This window comes from Physeter macrocephalus, chromosome 7 (assembly GCF_002837175.3).
Source record: "Physeter macrocephalus isolate SW-GA chromosome 7, ASM283717v5, whole genome shotgun sequence".
Classification (NCBI taxonomy): domain Eukaryota; kingdom Metazoa; phylum Chordata; class Mammalia; order Artiodactyla; family Physeteridae; genus Physeter; species Physeter macrocephalus.
In genome coordinates this window covers 122899246-122918869 of record NC_041220.1, presented here as the reverse complement: position 1 = coordinate 122918869, position 19624 = coordinate 122899246, and the positions used below count along the sequence as shown (strand labels likewise).

General features: G+C 38.6%; 1 protein-coding gene across 2 annotated transcripts in view; it reads right to left on the bottom strand.

Moving 5' to 3' along the window:
- Positions 1-14612, bottom strand: part of SYNPO2 (synaptopodin 2) — a 171848-nt gene extending 157236 nt beyond the window's left edge. Inside the window, exon 1 of one of the 2 annotated variants that reach the window (XM_028492232.2) lies at positions 14493-14612. In XM_028492232.2, the coding sequence (XP_028348033.1) occupies positions 14493-14606 (114 nt within the window). In that variant the 5' untranslated portion in view covers positions 14607-14612. The remainder of the gene's footprint in view (positions 1-14492) is intronic. The other variant, XM_007107840.4, reaches the window with a different exon arrangement.
- Between the last annotated feature and the right edge of the window lie 5012 nt (positions 14613-19624).

Here is a 19624-nt window from a genome sequence, read left to right as displayed (position 1 = left end):
GGCTTCAGTAGTTGTGGCTCGCGGGCTCTAGAGTGCAGGCTCAGTAGTTGTGGTGCATGGACTTAGCTGCTCTGCAGCATGTGGGATCTTCCTGGACCAGGGATCGAACCTGTGTCGCCTGCATTGGCAGGCGGATTCTTAACCACTGCGCCACCAGGGAAGTCCCTCATCTTTTATTTTCTTGATTTAAAATAGACCCTAGCTAAAAGGAACCTTAAAATTACATATTCTAAAGCTTTCCTTTTATAAATAGAGAAATTGAGTCAGACAATTTTAGTTAAGGTCACAGAGTAAAGTCAAGTTAGACCAATGCCTAAAATTCAGGCCTCCTGATTTCCAGTCCAATCAATGGTCTTTTCACTGAACCTCTTGAATTGGCATCTGGTTACTACATAATATCAAATAAAAATAGGAACACACACACATATAAAGCATATATATCACTCTTCTAATTACCCTTTAAACAAATTGCTCATTAAAAAAGCATCAGATAAAGCTTCAGCATAATCAGGCTTTTCAGTAGTTGCCATTCTCACGCTGAAGAATAAAAGATATACATTTACTCATTCATTCATTTATTCAACAGCCTTTTAATAAGTATATGGCTTAAGTACCTAGTTACACATATGTGTATGTCATTCACCTTGAAGAGCACTGTTTTAGAAGATGCCAAGAGCTAGGCTCCTGCTTTCAAAGAGTAAGGTGACAATATAAGTGTGGAAAATGCAAATTTTTAAACTAGAAATACCAATGAGAAACAAGCTTCTTTATCATAGCCTTTAGCTGTATCAAAACAATAATATTTGTTTGTTAAGTACAAAATAGGAAGGCATACTGTGGTCTGAAGTCACTCTTTGCTACCCTAGCTCCAGGAGCCTGGGGCCTGAGCAAGAGCCATGGTTTGACCACAGTGTGAGTACTTCTAAAGGAAGAATGCCCTTGTTTCCCGCTGTGCTACACTGCCATCCCTGTCCCCTTCTCCCTGCCCTTTACCCTCTTCTTTAAACCTGTGGCAGAATCATGTTCTGGCTCCTACTTGCCTTTGATACAGATTCTGAACCACTCATTTATCCTTATCATTCAAAACATTTATCCTTAAAGCTTCTGATAAAATTCATGAAGTTCCTCAAACAATGTGTACTTGCTTTCAACTGAATGCAGTTTTATCCCTTACTAAATTAAAAAGGAGAATCATTATTAATCAATCAATTAAAAAATAATAGTCTTTATTGCATACCTACTATGTGCCTGGGAGAAATAAATATAAACATTCCATTGCAGAAAAGATCATGGGCAAAGTCATAGAGACCTGGAGAAGAATTAACATGTCAAGTTCAGAAGAAAATGAGAACAGCCTCCCTGGAAGAAGCAAGCTGCTCAGACCAGCGACAGTGATAGGAGGCAAAGGGCCTTAAAAACCTTGAAAAGGAGTTTCTATGAGAGAAGGCCTGGACTGTGGAAACACATTTCTGGAAAGTAATTCTCCATACTTGTTCATCTCAGCTCTGAATCAAAAAATCCAGCATGTTTTTATCTTTCCATGAAAATCAATTAAGAAAGAGAGATGTATGCAGAACTTTCTCTCTCTCTCTCTCTCTCTCTCTCTCACACACACACACATACACGCACGCACGCACGCACGTGCGCGTGCACGCACCGATATCATTCCTTTTTCTTCTGCAGATAAGGCAACATCAGATTAGGTGTCTTGCTTAGGAAGCTATAGGGGAAAAGAGAGGCATAAAAAGAATAGAGATTCTTTATAGATAAAGAATGAGAATTAAGAGAATGGGGGCAGTGAAGACAGAAAAGAAGGAATTTTCCTTCTCAAATAAGAAAAAGAAACAGAGGGTAAGATAAGTTGAGGGTAATAAAAAACAGAATGGAAGAAATATCATAATGGGATCCTTAATTGAATTTGTGTCTACTCTCAGTCCTGCGCCTGCAGCAGAAGGAAACCCTTGGTAACTCACTCAACGTGAAGCTACATGGTCATTTTGGCACAGAAGAAGCAGACGGCGATGAGCTTTCTCTCCCAGATTGCAGCTCTGCCTCAGGATGAAATTGTTCTGATCAACATTTCCCCATCTGGCAGGCAGGCGGCCAAAAGATTGGAGACCCGAAAATGGGTCACTGCGTTTTGACTCCCTGCAGCAGCCCATACATGTAATGTAATATTTACACAATTCAATCTAATATCCGTCATGCTGAGCACCATCCAGTGGAAAATGTTATGTTTTTCATGAAAGAAATAAAAATAAAGGTGACTGCTATGGTAGTACCTGACTCCCAAGGCCTAAGCCTTTCACAAACTTTTTCGTTTTAGCTTGATCTTGACTGATGAAAATAACTTTCCACTGTTTGAAAAGCTAAAAATACACAGAGTTTAACTACTATCATTTTACTTAGAAAAAGCAGCCTTATATAGTAACAACTTCTTCTAATTTGGAAGACAAGAGTGGGGGGTTGTGGGGAGGGACTGAAATGCTCATTAGCCTTCCCCAAAGGCCCTGGCACAGAGTTTTCCTGACTATTCAGAGATCAGCATCCTATATTTACTTACCAGGGACAATTTATTTTTCTTTTATATTTTCAAAGCACTTGAAATGATTCCTTCTCTTTGTGATGATTTCCATATGCTGTTTCCAATGAAAGGGCGATGGCTTACTGAGTGAGCATAAGGCCACATTCTGAAACCATTACATGCCATCTCACAGGGAGAGATCCTGAGGACTGCAGAAGCCCTTCTTAGGATACTGAGATCCGGATCTCAAAAGGCATTGCAAGGAAGACAGCAGATAACCCTTCAATTTTATAAAGGTTGGTTAAATAAAATTAGAATAACCACAAATGTGATAGCAGTAATTTTTAAAAACCCTTGAATGTTTCCTGTGTGTTACATAATTTGCATGCTCAATTTCTAACCCTGAGAACAATCCTTGGAGCTAGGTGCTAACACTATCCCCATTTTATAAATGAGAGAACTGAAGCACAGAGACTAATATGATTGAAAGAGTCAGAGTTTACTTGCTCTAAACAGAGTTCAGCATAAATATAGGCAAATAATTCTTCATGGCTTGAGGTATTTTCCTTTTAAAAATCTGTACTCAGCAGAAATCAACACAACACTGTAAATCAACTATACTCCAATTAAAAAAAAATCTGTACTATTTTTAAGCAGGACAATCATTTTATTTGGGCTTGTAAAATGTATAACTTAAGGGTTTAATGCCTCAAGCTGATTAAACTGCATAACAAAGAAATCTTGATTTGTAATTGGTACTTACAAACATTTTGTGAAATGTTGCATTTTATCAACAATGAAAAATTGCCCTGGGTAAAAGAATCATCACAAATAGTTTATTTAGCTTTTGTGCTCTTAACTTTCATTTGATATCTGGAGTACAAGAGATTGGATTACTGCTTTTCTTAATTTCTGAAGAAAATAAATTTGTGTAGAAGACAGTTACTTCCTCCTCTAATTAAAATAATAATAACAATGACAGACTCCTTTACTGCATGATTACTCTGTGTCAAGTATTATCCTAATATACAATCTTTTAAAAGTATCACAAGACATATTATTAACTGATTCCTTGGATCTCAGATTCCTCACCTGTAAAACTGGTGACATTTTTAATCTATAAAAACAGCAATTCCATTACATAGTATGCTATTTTACAGATAAGGAAACTGAGGCTCAGAAAAATGTGTTTAAACCTACACGGTAAGTGGTAGCCAGCATTAAAATGCTCGTATCCTTTCAATGGGTCAGTTTCCAAATAATATCTAAATAAGATCATCTCTTTTTTGAAGGAGAAATGAAATTAAGACAAACTAGAAAATATAATAAAATTCTTTGCTCTAGGTCTGACACTGAAGTCAAAATAAACAGGATCTCTGTATCAAATTCTATTTGACACTCCTTAAATTCTTCTTCTCTCACTGGGAGAATCAATGTCAGAGGAAGAGGAAAGGTTAATAGAATTTTTAACCAAACATCTACATAAGAAGCAGTAGTAATTATTTATTTAAATAAAGTGTTCTAAAGACCGGCCAGTAGGCTGTTACATTATGAAAAACTGAAATAGATGAAGAGGAACTATGAAGAAAACAGCTCAAAGTCATTCTCTAGGACCAGTATGTTAATCATCTAATGATGGGAAAATAACCGCATGGTCAAGGTTCCCAGGAGAGAGTTTTTCATATTTATCACTGTGAAAGATTGGACTTCTTTTAGCAATTTCTCATGGAAATGTGTGCCAGCTACACTGGCGTCTTCACAGTTCCTTGAATGTGCCAAGCATGCTTCTGTCCCAGGGCTCTTGTACTTGTAGTGCCCTATGCCTGGAAGGCTTCCCCCACTATCTGCCAAGCCAACTGGAACTCCCATGGACTTTTATTTTCAACTAAAAAATGAGAAGGAGCTCTAACTAATGTTTAATCTACTTTCATATATGGATTGACACCAGTACCCTGGTCCAGTCTGGTCCGGATAGTTATGAGTTTCATATAGTACTTGAGGTGACGCCACCGAACAGGGGACAGGAGCTCCTAACACGGCAGAGGGGAAAGAGGCTTCCTCATATGTTCATTGTCGTGCAATATATTATGTTTTACGGTGCTTGATTAAATGAATTTCCATGTTATTATCTAGTTTTAACCCTCACAAAATGACACAAGTTTTAAAATATTCCTGAAAGGCAGCTATTGATTAAAGATAACACCTACATTTCAGGCACAAGAGAAAAAGAGCTGACTGTCCTCCATATTCCTTCAGAAACTCTTCATCAGCCATGTAGCGAGATTAAACACCATTACTGTTTAATCATATGTGACAGGTAGGTAAAATATTCAAAATTACCAAGAACACTATTTGGAATACGGATTTATATCCACTGTTGTTAGAGAGGAACTTTGCCTTATTGTGCTCTATGATATCAGCTAGTGTTAGTATGAAGTAGTCAGGACTAAGAAGATATTTCATAACCAAGCATCCAGAGCATGAAAAACTTCCAGATTTGTTTTTTTTTTTTAACAGTGGTTGAAGTCAGGCAATACTCGATTTAAAACATTACAGAATTAAACCAAATGATAATGTTTAGAAAGCTTCTCATGGATGCATTTTAAAATGGTTAAAATAATACAGTATGGCAACAAACCAAGATATATTTTTTATCAGCAAATATTGTTGAAGATGTAAAGAAAAACCAGGAAATTGGTAGAAATAATATTAGACCAAACTACATGTTGGAGGAGTTTTGCTGTAAAGTTAAATAAAAGAACATATGTTTCTGGTATATCCCAGCCTACAGTATTTTCTTGATTCTATTTCAACACTGAAATAGATGAAGAACTACTCCTTTGGAGAGCCGATACAGAAAAATACTGGAGATAAGTTCTCAAAGTAAACGAATTCTTTAATTAAAAAAAAAATCAATGTTTTATGGGAAAAATGTAAATAAAACCACTGATGAAGTAGCCGCCTTAACAGGGATTAACAAAGAAAAGATTCTAGGGTAGGTTATGAAGTGCCTCACATAAAATTCATTCAGTACATTATTTGTAGGCAAGTTAAGTTGAAGAGAGAAGCAAAATAAATGGAAGACAAAAGTGCTGCAGGATGTCATCAATATGGTTAATTTTATAAAAACTCACATTTAATATATACTGGAATCTATAAAACATGTTGCAATGATATCGGGAGTGCAGGGGGTCGTTCAGAGCATGCACTTTGGTGTCCAGCTGGCCTCTGTCCTAGGCCTGCATGGACCTGCTCTACAACCTTAGTTATTCACGTAACTTCTCTAAGGCTCAGTTTTCTCATCTGTGAAAGAAAGGATAGTTAAGTCTACTGTGAATGATATAATACATAAAGCACTTAATTGTACAGAGTTTTTTTTAATGTTATGGTTATTTTGATGATATGATGGGGAGACTTTGAAGTATTTTTAGAAGTGGTATAACAGGTGATTTAGAACAATCTCTCTGGCAGCTCTCTCTGTATCATGAACCTGAGGAATGTGAAACCCAAAGCAGGGAGACAGTTAAAAGGCCAAGGTAGTTATCTAAGAGACAGCTAGTGAAGGCCTGAGCTGAAGGAGTGGGAGTAGGCACACCGAGCAGGAAGTGAGTGAGCTACTGAGAAGGTAAATTCAGTACCCCCAGTTTCCACCTCAATGCTTTGGTTTCATACCCCTTTAATATGTCTCGAACTACATGGTAAAATTCTCAAACATGGTCCTACTGCTAGAAAATTTTTGCTTCAAAAATAAAGTAGCATGCATATATACACTAACATATATAAAATGGATAACTAATAAGAACCTGCTGTATAAAAAAAATAAATAAAATTCAAAATAAATAAATAAAAAATAAAGTAGCATGGAATTCCCTGGTGGTCCAGTGGTTGGGACTCGGCACTTTCACTGCCATGGCCTGGGTTCAATCCCTGGTCAGGGAACTAAGATCCCGTAATCTGCAGAGCATAGCCAAAGACAAAAATAAATAATAATAATAATAAAGTAGCATGTCATATTTGTTAAGAAGACATGGGAAATCTGATTAAAAAAAATTTTTTAAATCTGTCCTTCAGAAGACAGAATTATGAAAGTTTCTAGTCTGTTTCTATTTCATTTCCTAAATTATTTGTTCCAGAAACAAAAGTTTCAAATAGTGATCTGACACTAATTTAAATGAGTGAAAATATACTTAAAAGTCAGAACAGAAGTAGGTGTAGTTTATGGGACCACAAAAATCTTTCCACCATGGTCTGTTGAAGTCTTTCTTCCCTTCTTAACTGGCTGTTCAAACTACACTAAACCCCAAAATGTGTGTAGGAGCTTAGAAGACAAACCCCAGAGTCAAACTGGGTGAACCCCAGGTCTGCCCCTACCTACCTGTGTGACCCAAGGAAGTCACTTAACCACTTTCTGCCTCTGTAATGGGAATCTTAAATGGGGGTAACCTCACAGGGTTCTCTCATTATATTTAAAAGGTGATCAAAGAATTGTCCAGCACCCAGTAAACATTGATATGAGTTTCTTAAAATTATCTCCAGAAGGCAATAAGATGTTGGGAGGAAAATGATACTCTGAACATTATTATAGATTTCTTCTGGAAAAAATAATCTGTGTCCTAACATGGTGAAATTCAAGCCAGGTAAGTTTTGATAAAGGAAGGAGTACTGCCTAAGTAGGATCAGATAGAACACAAACACATAGTTCTGTTCAGGAAAGGTCATCCACTACATTGTTTTATCAGTGCAGTACCCACACTGCTTCCAAAGAAAAGTGGAAAAGCTAGTCTTGGGTGAGTAAGATTATAAAAAACCAAAAACCAATGGATAGGAAAACTATTTGTTACATAATCAAGTGACACAATCTTTCATTTATAATGTTTCAAAGAGTAAATCCACCACAGTTTTTAGTACTTTATCTGAGACACACCAGATTTATACACAAGTTAAGGAAAACTACATCCAGACCATCATAACACAAAACTATATCTGCTATCGCTGATGATCTGCCACATGCCAATGGATTTCACAAAGACTTTGAAGATACAGTTTGTTGAAAATGTGGCCATTTCTGCTTTTTAATAATAAGAAAAGAATGGTAAATAATTCAGAAAAATTAAGTGCCTAAGATAATTCAATACTGTAAATATGTTCTCACTGAGGTGGTCAAACAATCAAATATTCCCCAAAGAGCAAATGTTATATCTGTTTCTCAGATGAGCTTTTAACTTCATGAAGTTGTTTACTCTTTCAGATTATTTAATGAAGCTGATGCAGGAATTCTCCATTTCCTTTTACAAAAACCTCATGGCATTTGGTTTCATCATGAATCTGTTAGAACAGACACAATAAACATTTTGGAGTCCATATATTTTTCAGGTTTATTTACAAGTAAACCAGTTCCCTTTCCAGGCTTGTCTCTCATTGCACATTAGCTCAGAGATTATAAAAACCCCTAATGGGCCCTCAGGCCCATTAAAAGAAGAAATCATTACAAATGCTTTTAAAGATCAAATCTTAGATTGGTGACATTCTATCTGATACAATTCTGTATCGAAGTCACTGCAATGTTCAGCATTACTAAATGATATCCTGTTCTCTTATCCAGGCTGATGCAGAGAGTGATATGATGCCCCTGCTAGAGGGAAAGAATTATATTTGACTTAAGGCTGTTTTATATAATATTTTATTCAAGTATATTTTTTCAGAATCAGTTTTTTTCATCTATAAACTGAGAATAATAAAACTTTGTCTACACCACCAGTATCAAAGGAGATAATATATGTTAACACACTTAGACAATTGTAGGATGAACAGATGAAGTATTTGTAGCTAAATATATAAATAAGCTTATATTCCTGAATACATTAACTAACACAGGGAGAGCTAAATTATTCTGGAAGCTAACCTGTCTTTTAAAACCATTACCATGAAAAATATGCAAATATTATCCAGTTAGGTATAACGTGTATGTCCCAATGATATTACATACTGACTTTTGGAATTTGCAGTATGAATTCATTAAAAAAAAAAAAACCAATCACCTTAATACCCAATAAAAGTTTAATACCCAATAAAAGTTCGGAGTACTTCTAACTTGAGAGTTCTAGCCTCTAATAGGTGTTCAGGAAATAGGTGTTCAAGAAACACCTCTTTAGACTTAACCAAAGGTATGCATCTGCCTAATAACGAAATGCATCCCAGGTTATAAAGTACTGATTCACATTCAACAAAAGAAGAAGAAGAGGAAAAAGAAGTAATATACATTTCTGTTAAGCTCAAAGTCAGATTTTCATGCATTCTACCTGCAAACAATAGCTTCAACATGATCAACGGAAGTCATATGAGTTGGTGATAAGTTTTCAGTCTAACACACATCAAGTACATGTGATTGAGAATATGAACCTGTATGATGGAACTGATATTTTTGACGAGTGCCTATCATTCTGTTATAAATGTGAAACTATTTTATTTCTTCCGGTAACTGCTTTTGACTACTATTATAAAACCAAATCCATCCCTTAATAATACTTTGGTCAGATCCCATGCATTTCTGGTGGCTTTTGGTTATTAAAACGGTCTAGTCCGATTACAGCTTTGATCTCACATCTAACTCTAATCTCTCTCCCTAAGCACGGTGGCTGGCTTGTGGCTCCAGGGCTTGGTAAGAGGAGGAAAGTGTTGTCTGCTCTTCACCAGCCTTCCACCCACTCCTCCCAGGTTGAAGGCAGGAAGGAAGCCTGGAGAAGGAGGGGGAAGGTAGATCTGTTTATTCATAACTGAATGAGGTGGCATTTCTCTCTTTCTTGGTTTTTGTGCTTCTCTGGTTAATGTTGAGTGGCCATCACTGTCCTCTCTGCAGCTGGTGTCCAAATGCTGGGACATTTGTGTGGTTTCTTCTAGGAGCCCTGGAGGGCTTTGCCCTGCATAGTTCCCTAACACAGGAAATAGGGCTCCTGTCCAGCACTTCTCTAACCCTTCCAAGCCCCCCAGTGCCAGCTTGTTCCTGCCAGCCCCTGGCTAAGAGCTTGGCCTTTCTGGGTAGGCCAAGCAAGATGGCTCAAGTCCCGCCAATGACTTTCTGTGATAGTCATTCATCCATGGGAAATGCAAGGATCCTTGCCTTACTAAATGGACAAGTTCCTATTCATTCTCTCTCTGTTTCTCTTTTTCTCTCTCCTTTTCCCTTCTGCATCTTTCTCCAGTTTTATTCCCCCCACCTTCCTCTCCCTATCCCCATCCCACTGTTCACATAAGCACTAGGCAGGCCAGCAACTGCATTGACAAAGAAGACATCCTACCAGGGATGCACCTGGAACATTTCCTGGCATATGACAAGGGCCTGATAAATGCGAGCTACATATGGACTATGTCTTGATAATGGCAGGGTTCATGCATAGTCATAGTCATTATTTTATCTCATTGTCCTTCAACAAGTGATCTGTCTTAAAACATGCAATTCTAAAATAAAAATTTTATGTAACATCTGCTTAATAGGTTTAGCTAGTGTGCACGGATTTCTATAAGCATAGCTATTTTTAGAATTTCTAAAAAGTGCTCAAAAAAATCAATAAATATTAAGTGATCAGTCATATTTACTAATAAAGATGTTCCTAGGTTTCCATTTGTAGTAAGGAGCATTTATTCTGAAACATACATATTTAAACATCAACATCTTTCCTATTTTTCCCTTTAGAAATAGCTATGTTTCTTGAATTATTCTATCTGAAACATTTTAGATACCTCACTGATGTCACTAAGGGATATGAATTATGTATTTGAATGTGCTTTGCCTAAATACTTTTTATTCAAACGTTTAAAGAGAGGGTATACAATAATAGAGGAGAATCATTAAATCCACCTTGCCTCATAAAATGGATGATTGTAATTTGTCATCTAAATTTTAATAGTTATTTGAAACTGAATTAAAATTCATTTTAATAAGTACCATAGTGGTCTATACTTTTGAAGAAAGCTTCCATTTCTTTTTTTAAAATAAATTTATTTATTTATTTTTGGCTGCATTGGGTCTTCGTTGCTGTGTGCGGGCTTTCTCTAGTTGTGCCTAGGGGGGCTACTCTTCGCTTGCAGTGCATGGACTTCTCATTGCGGTGGCTTCTCTTGTTGCAGAGGACGGACTCTAGGAGCGCGGGCTAAAGTAGTTGTGGCTCCCTCCCGGGCTCTAGAGCGCAGGCTCAGTAGTTGTGGCGCGACGGGCTTAGTTACTCCGCGGCATGTGGGATCTTCCCGGACCAGGGCTCGAACCTGTGTACCCTGCATTGGCAGGCAGATTCTTAACCACTGCACCACCAGGGAAGTTCCCCATTTCTAACCATTAAAACATGTAAAGAATAAAGAGTCTAAACATTTTTTGTTCATTATCCTCAAAATGTGAGTTATTTCTGAATCATAAGATTTGTTTGCAAAACAAAAATTTCTCCCCGTTTCTTTATGTGGAGATTTTCCAAAGCGATTTTCCAAGAGTATGTCCAGGGACATAGCCACGTAAGTAGATGTTCCAAATAAGAGAGTTTTGTAAAATAAAAGTGCTAACATACTTTTCATAAGGACATCTGCACAGACACAATGGGGTTTTATGTTGTAATTATGTCTGAATAAATTTGTTTCTGTGGATGATGTCTTGGAAATATACCTTGCAAGAGTACTGTTTTATGACTCTGTATTAGAAATGTTTGCTTCTCACCACATATATTTAGAACATAAACTAAAAGATATATAAACATTTAAAAACCAGGGCAATGTTATTGATTATTTAGGGCCTTTTAGAAATTCAGTTTATCTTGAAAAACAAAGCAGACTTTTATGGCCTTGAGCTTCAATGTCAATGAAAATTTTTATTATTAATATTTCTGTTAGTGATCTTTAAAAGTTGGGGTTCACCTACAGTTCAGCCAGCGAGCCAAATACTAAAAACATTTGAACATCTTTCAGAAATGACTAAACATGTCACTAGAAGGATATTTACTGGGAATTATAAAGCTATTAAATTTCTGATCATTCTTAATAATATTAGAATTACTTTTTTTCTTTTTCTAAAAATATTAGACTAGTTTTTCTTTTGCTATTTCACCTTGCTAGATTTTCATTCTATATAGAATTATTGAAAATCTAAACACTAGATATTTACAACGAGCCCAAAATTTGTTGTTATCTAAAGAGCTGCTTTGTAGCATACCCATCTTAAGGCACATGATTTAAGCACTGTGAAAATTTCTTTTTTTTGAAAATAATCTCTTCAGTTTCCAAACTATTCTTTTGCATGTTCTTCAAAACTGTGAGCATTTTGTTTGCCAGCAACCATCCCCTACTCAGCCTGTCTCTTTTTTCTTCATCCTCCTACTTGGAGGTAACTTGGCTCTAATAAGTTTTCACCAGTCCTTGGAAAAGAAGAAAATCTATGCCAAGCAACACACACTTCACCTTGATCTCAGTGAGGGACCTTTAATAGAATTGAGTTGACTTAATGTTTTGAGTGAAAAACAGTGATTCCAGTGAGGCCATGGCCTTGATAACGTAGAAATTGACAAGCACTTTGTTCCAAGGGTTTTTGGGAACAAATAATGCTAGTAATAAGAAATTAAATGCAGTAAGTTTTAATTAAATATAAAACCAGACCAAGAAAAGTGGGCATTGCCATAGAAATTTAGAAATTATACCTTCTTTAGAAGGCTCTCTGGTCACTTTTACATGTGGGAAAAAACTATAGATTATCGTGTCACTTTTACATGTGGGAAAAAACTATAGATTATCGTGTCTCTCTCTCTCTCTCTCTCTCTCTCCCTCTCTCTCTTTTACACACACACACACACACACACACACACACTAATAAAGGCAAACATCCAGGTGCTTTCATAATGATATTTTAAAATCAGTAACTTTATAGCAACACAAACGAAAAAATTAAAGCAAACATCCCGATGCTTTAATATAATGATCTTTTTAAAACCAAAAATATATTTCCTGGGTATTTTAGGAAAGATAGGGGGAGAGCAGGACTAAATTTCTTGACCCTCATACAGACTAATAGCCTCTTTGAATCCTGGTAATAGAGATGCTATCAGCAGAGGAACGCCTCCAAAACACCCTTCACTAGCAATTTGCTTCAGTTCTTCGAAAAAATCACACAGTGGTTCCACTTTGAAATAAGCACATCAAGAAGTCAGGAGAACCCATTCTATTCTGTAGGTCTGGCTATGAAAGAGCCAACCAGGAATCACAGCTTCTAGCCACTCCTGTCCCCACATTTTAACTGGTAGGCAAATGATTTTAAGATTGTACACTAATAGGGCTGTGGAAAACTCGAGCAACATAGAACCTCACTAATGGTAGAGCCCAGTTTCCACCGTACTTCCCTCCTTTCCCACCCCACTCAAAATCTTTGTCTCTCTCTCTCCCTCTACACACACACACGCAAACACACACACATCAGATGAATCAGGAAGGGTGATCCGTCTCAGGCCCGGCTGCAAGTTAGATCAGAGCTGGAATTAGGACCCAAATCTCAGTGACGGGAGCCAGCCGACGGCTATTCTAGACCCCGGGACAAATCCACTTCAGTCTCATGAATTCTACATATGCTGAATTAGACATTAATATTTTGTCTGATGTTGCCTGACATTGACTCCTAAAGAAACACAGTGAAACCAACCACCTTTCCGTACCCTTTAATCACTCTGCCAGTTCCAAGCCGAAGACCAGAGACCGGAGGCAAGTTACTTAACCTCTCAGGGTTCTTTCCTCATCTAAAATTAGCGGGTTGAAGTGGGAAGCTCTGAGAAACTTTTCAGTTCTAAACATTTCTGCTTTCTCCCGTTTTATGCTTCATTCCTGATGTTTGAAATTTTCACTAGGTGGCAGGGTTCCACCACCGCATTATGAAAGGATTTTCCTGTGGAAGCCTGGGTGCAGAAAATTTCAAAGAAACTCCTTTTTCACAGCGAACATTAAGGAAAAAAAAAAAAGCCAAAGGGAAAGAAGAATAACTACAAAGGCCAGTGGTCCATATACTTCATAAGGATCTAGATACATTTTTAATGTAAGTATAAAACAGGAAATTAATCAAACATGTTCTTTCCTATAGTACTTTAGTATTACAATCAGGTGAAAGTCTGCTTATTTTCATGTATGTTAAAATTTGTTTTAGCTGAATCACAACTAGACAATGTCAGATCCCCTCAAGCAAACTGGTAAGCACATTGAGCTAAGAAAAGAAGCAATCTAATGGAAACAAAAACATCTAAAATATTTTAAATCATTATTAGATGCATTTCAAAGTTACCTCTAAGTTACTTAAAATATATTTCCAGTGTCTTTGAATTTTACTTTGAGCACTTAACCAGGCGAATGCCCATGACAGAACAGAGTACTTGGATTTTTGCATTTATTAGCCAAATCCTTAAAAGAGTATTCTTTCAAATAGATTTTATGGCATCTTCATCATATTTTTTTAAATTATTGCCCCAAATTGGGCTTCTCATAAATGCTGCATAATAGATGTCATTACCAATACTTTATGAGGCCCCAAAATAGCCAAGCCAATTGGTTATGCTGAGCTGAGCACTTCTCCTCTGCCAGAGCCAAGTAAAGTGACATGAAACAATAACAACTGGAGATCCTAATATTGCCTAGAAGAAACGTTCCCAAGTGTCTTGCTGGATGCCGGAGAAGAAGCTAATTACCTAGGCTTTTGTTCAGCTGATAAAATATAGCACGCTTTTCCCCCCCATTAATGGCTGATTAATTACGTATGTGCTATATGTTACTCTCCAAAGTTTCTTTGGTAAAAACAAAAAAACAGAACAAAAAACCCACACCCTAGGAAGCGTCAATGTCAGCGTCAAAATCGAACTAATATATAGACTTCGGAATCAGAACTTGAAAAACCATCAACAGGTTGCTTTCGTTCCTTCCTTCCCAGCGCAGAACCGTGATAAGCCACCCTCGCTGGTCCTACCTTAGCAACTTGTAAGGGCTGCTGCTGCTCTTTGCCACCTTGCAATCTGAACCCCCAGGGCGCCCCTCCGGTCATGGAAATGCAGATAAAATCCCCGGTGCCCATTTTCTTCATTTAGCTGGGGAACATGAAGAGCTTGAAAAGACAGATGAAGCCTGGGTGCGGCTGAGGCTCTGCGGTGAGCTTCGGGCTCCCGCTAGGGAGGCAGGACTGGGGCGCGCAGAGCCTCCGCCGCCGCCGCAGCTGCTGCCCCGGCCGCCGCTTCGAATTTGCGCTGCTAATGGGATCATTCACAAGGCGGCAGAGGCGCTAGAGGCGTCAAGCGGACAGCCCACTCTTGCGTCACGCTCCTTTGCTCAGCCCACCTTCAGGAACGGAAAGAGCCTCACACAGAGGAGAATGTCCCCCCTCTGGGGCAAGATGCGGGGCGGGGAGGGGAACAAAAGTTCGCTAGCTCTAACTGGAGAGCCCAACCCTTAAAAGAAAGGATAATAGGAAAACTTTCATTTAATAATTCTGTAAGTAGTAGAGGACAGATGAAGGTTTGAATCTCCAGGCCACAGGTGACATCCTAAAATCTGAGCTCTGAGACGTGAACTACTAGAGGATTAGAGTCTCACAAATAAATGTTTTGAGAATTACCACATTGATGATTGAAACAGACAAAAAGAAGTTTAAGTGGGTTAAATTATTATTTTTCTTAGCTTTTACTGTCTGTATCCTGCAGAACTAATCTGCAGGAAATAAAAGAAAGAAGAGGAAATAAAAGAAAGCAAAACATTTATTTTTAAAAGACAAAAACCTTGTACTCTGAAAAGTGCTTTTCTGAACTGGTGCTTATATAGTTCAGAAGAAGGAGGAGAAGAGAGACAGTTAGAAAGAGAGAGGGAGAGACTATTTCCCCCTGGAAGCTACATTCTTATAACTACATCTATTGCCTGGTTTGGAGTATTTTAAATTTAAATAAGTGTTTCACTTTCTTCCTTCTTCAAGAGGAAGGAAACTTCTTAAACCTGAATAGTGAGCCAATTGAATACGGTGTCACCAACAAGTTTCTTATTTTTAGGCTTTCATCTAGTGTTCTGAGTCTGGGTGGTCCAATATAAAAGTTGATTTTATATGTGACCCAAAATAGTTTAATGTTTTAAATCTGAATATGACCTACCAAAAATTGCACAAAGGGAACATTTTTATTTTCCCATAATACTTTTATTTTCCATGACATTCATCCACATAAAAACACACTAAATAAAGAAGAGCCTGGGAAAGTTAGTCTGTGTTACATGTGGCACCAGACCAGTGACTTCCAGACTCTGCCTGTTTTAGTACTAGGAAGCATCATACAAGGAACATTTACACAGCCCTGCCCCCAGAACCCAAATGTGTCAGATGATTTTATTTGTGCCTCATCACTGGAGGAAGAAAGACCACGTAACCAGAGACTGGTGGCTCCAGAAGAGACCCTTTGAAGGTCATGAAGACCAGATTCTCATCCCAAGTTTTCTTCTCTTCAGAAAGGTGAATTGGGCTTCCCTGGTGGCGCCGTGGTTGAGAGTCTGCCTGCCAATGCAGGGGACACGGGTTCGTGCCCCGGTCCGGGAGGATCCCAGAGTGCGGGGGCGGGGGGGTTCCCTTTTCTCCACACCCTCTCCAGCATTTGTTGTTTCTAGATTTTTTGATGATGGCCATTCTGACTGGTGTGAGATGATAGCTCATTGTAGTTTTGATTTGCATTTCTCTGATGATTGATGATGTTGGGCATTCTTTCATGTGTTTGTTGGCGGTCTGTGTCAGCTCTATTTACAATAGCCAGGACATGGAAGCAACCTAAGTGTCCATCAACAGATGAACGGATAAAGAAGATGTGGCACATATATACAATGGAATATTACTCAGCCATAAAAAGAAATGAAACTGAGTTATTTGTAGTGAGGTGGATGGGCCTGGAGTCTGTCATACAGAGTGAAGTGGGTCAGAAGGAGAAAAACAAATACCGTGTACTAACACATATATATGGAATCTGAGAAAAAAGAATGTCATGAAGATCCTAGGGGTAGGATGGGAATAAAACACAGACCTACTGGAGCATGGCCTTGAGGATGTGGGGAGGGGGAAGGGTGAGCTGTGACGAAGTGAGAGAGTGGCATGGACATGTATACACTACCAAACGTGGGGTGGATAGCTAGTGGGAAGCAGCCGCGTGGCACAGGGAGGTCGGCTGGGTGGTTTGTGACCACCTAGAGGGGTGGAATAGGGAGGGTGGGAGGGAGGGAGACGGAAGAGGGAAGAGATGTGGGAACATATGTATATGTATAGCTGATTCACTTTGTTGTGGAGCAGAAAATAACACACCATTGTAAAGCAATTATACTTCGATAAAGATGGTTAAAAAAAAAAAAAAAAGCCACGGAGCGGCTGGGCCCGTGAGCCATGGCTGCTGAGCCTGCGCGTCCGGAGCCTGTGCTCCGCGACGGGAGAGGCCATAACAGTGAGAGGCCCTCGTACCGAAAAAAAAAAAAGAAAGAAAGATGAATTGACTTTACCAAAAATCTTTCTTTGAAAAAAAGAATTTTACAAGTGACATCCTAAAATATTTTGTTCTCTGAGAACAAAAGAAAAACAAAAGAACTTTTTACATTTGTTCGTTCTGCTTTCTCCTGTCCCTTCCACTCCTCACCCACTCCAGTCTAGCTTCTGTCCCCACAAAAGGAAAAGCTCTCAGCAAGGTCACTTATTACCTTCTTGCTTTTGTGTAGCCCTTAATATTATTGACCACATCCTCCTTAATTGTTTTCTCTCTTAGGTTTCCAGGACACAGCATGCTCTGGCTCTGCTCTTGCCTCTCTAACTACTCTTGCCTTTGGCAGTTTTTGGCCTCTACTCATCCATTAAATGTTGGTGTCCTGTGCCAGGGCTATGTCCTGGTCCTCATCTTTTCTCACTGTAGACCCTTTCTACTTGTTCTCTCATTCACCCCACAGAATTTAACTTCCCCCCTCAATCCCAGATATCTTTCCTTAACTCCAGGCCAGTATATCTAACTGCCTATTATACCTCTTTCTATGTGAATATATCAAGACACCTAAAACTCAATATATTCAAAATCAAGTTCATTATTTCTTCCCAAACTTCTGTCTTCTCCTCCTATGTTCCCCATCTCAGGAAAATTGACTAACGCATTACCTTTCTCTTATGCATGGTTCCCTTCAACCCTGACTTAAATGTAAATGTGACACTGGAGACTAGAACTGGGGCAGCCATATTGTGACCATGAGGTAAAGCCAAAAATAACAGCAAAGACTCCAGTTCCGACTGAATTAATGCCAATAGCTATCCACCTCCAGTTCTCTTATTGTGCAACAAAAATAACGCATACTTTTTTAAACTGCTGTAGGTCTACTTTATTGTTACTTGCAGCCAGCATGCTCCTGACTGCTGCACTCAGTGAATAGCTTCTCCATCCAACCAGTTCTTTCAGACAGTGAAACAGGAACTGATGTATTGCTATACTTTATTAAAGATTTATTCTGTGTTAGGAACTTGCCATATAGTATTTTATAATATTTCTTTGTATATTTATCCTCAAAGCAGCCATGCTAGGTAGTTATCAGCGTCTCCCTTTTTCTGGTAATTAACTCAGGCTTGGATGCTAAGTGCAGAGTCAGGATCTGAATCTTTGCTTGTCTCAATTAAAAATATCTGTTCAGGGCTTCCCTGGTGGCGCAGTGGTTAGGAATCCACCTGCCAATGCAGGGGACATGGGTTCGAGCCCTAGTCCAGAGGGATCCCACGTGCCACGGCGCGGCTGGACCCATGCACCACAACTACTGGAGCCCGCGCACCTGGAGCCCGTGATCCAAAACAAGAGAAGCCACCGCAGTGAGAAGCCCTAGCACTTCAATGAAGAGTAGCCCCCGCTCACCGAAACTAGAGAAAGCCCGTGCCAGCAACAAAGACCCAACGCAGCCAAAAATAAATAAAAATAAAATAAATAAGTTTATTTTTTTAAAAAAGAAAAAGTGCCTCCCCCTTTGGGGCAGAAATGTTAATGTGTCATTTTAAACCAAAAAAAAAAAAAAAATCTGTTCTTATTGCTATCCTATCTCCAGCCTTATGTTTTTCCTTATGCTCATCTCATGCTTCCAATTACTTATTAAGACCTATGGATACAACTTCTAAATAGATTGCAAATTTGCCCCTTCATCCCATTTTCACTGGTATGATTTCTTCTATCTCTGTGCTGGATTGCAACAGTCTCCTAACTAATCTCTCTGTCCCAGCCTCATTTCTACCCTCAATTCACTTTTCACTCTAATAGCCAGTGTGAAATTTCTGAAATGCAGTATCTACCTTGTTTTCTCTCTGTTGAAAGGCTTCCAGGTTTCTCAGAAAAGTCGAAGCTCCTTTACATAGATAACATTTTCTCCCTCCCACTCCTCACTTCTCCCACCTCATCTCTCACCTTGAATTTTATGATTCAGACAAACAGAACTACATTTAGTTTCTCTAACTTGCTTTGTTTTTCCATCTGCAAAGGCGTTCTTCCAAGCTATCTAGTCCTCACCCACACACAGATCACCTGATAATTCCTGCTCATCCTTCTGGCTTCAGATTTAGATATCAAATTCTCCAGGAAGCTTTTCCTAACCTTCCCACTCAATGTCCAGGTGAGGCGCTCCCTCTATGTTCTACCATCGCTCTGCATTTTCCCCTCTCATCCTAACGGTCTCTTAAAATGAATCCTTCACTAGATTATTTGCCTGTGAGTTTAGGGGTTATTTCTGACTTTTTGAGAATTGTATCCCCAAGTCTAATACAGTTCTTGACCCTTAACTGATGATCCATTAATATGAGTACAGTGAAAAAATAGATAAGATTTCCCAGAATAAAGGCAGAGAAAAGAGAGCCAAAGAGTGTTCTTTCTCTCCACTTCATTTGACTTGGAAAAACCTGAAATAGAGCAAAAGTTTTGAATTATACCACTTAGAGACCATGTGAGGTAGGTAACTGTTGCCTCCTCACATTTTGCCTCTTCCCTATTGGTAGCTTTTTTTTTTTTTTTTTTTTTAAATTTTTGGCTGCGTTGGGTCTTTGTTGCTGCGTGCCGGCTTTCTCTAGTTGTGGCGAGCGGG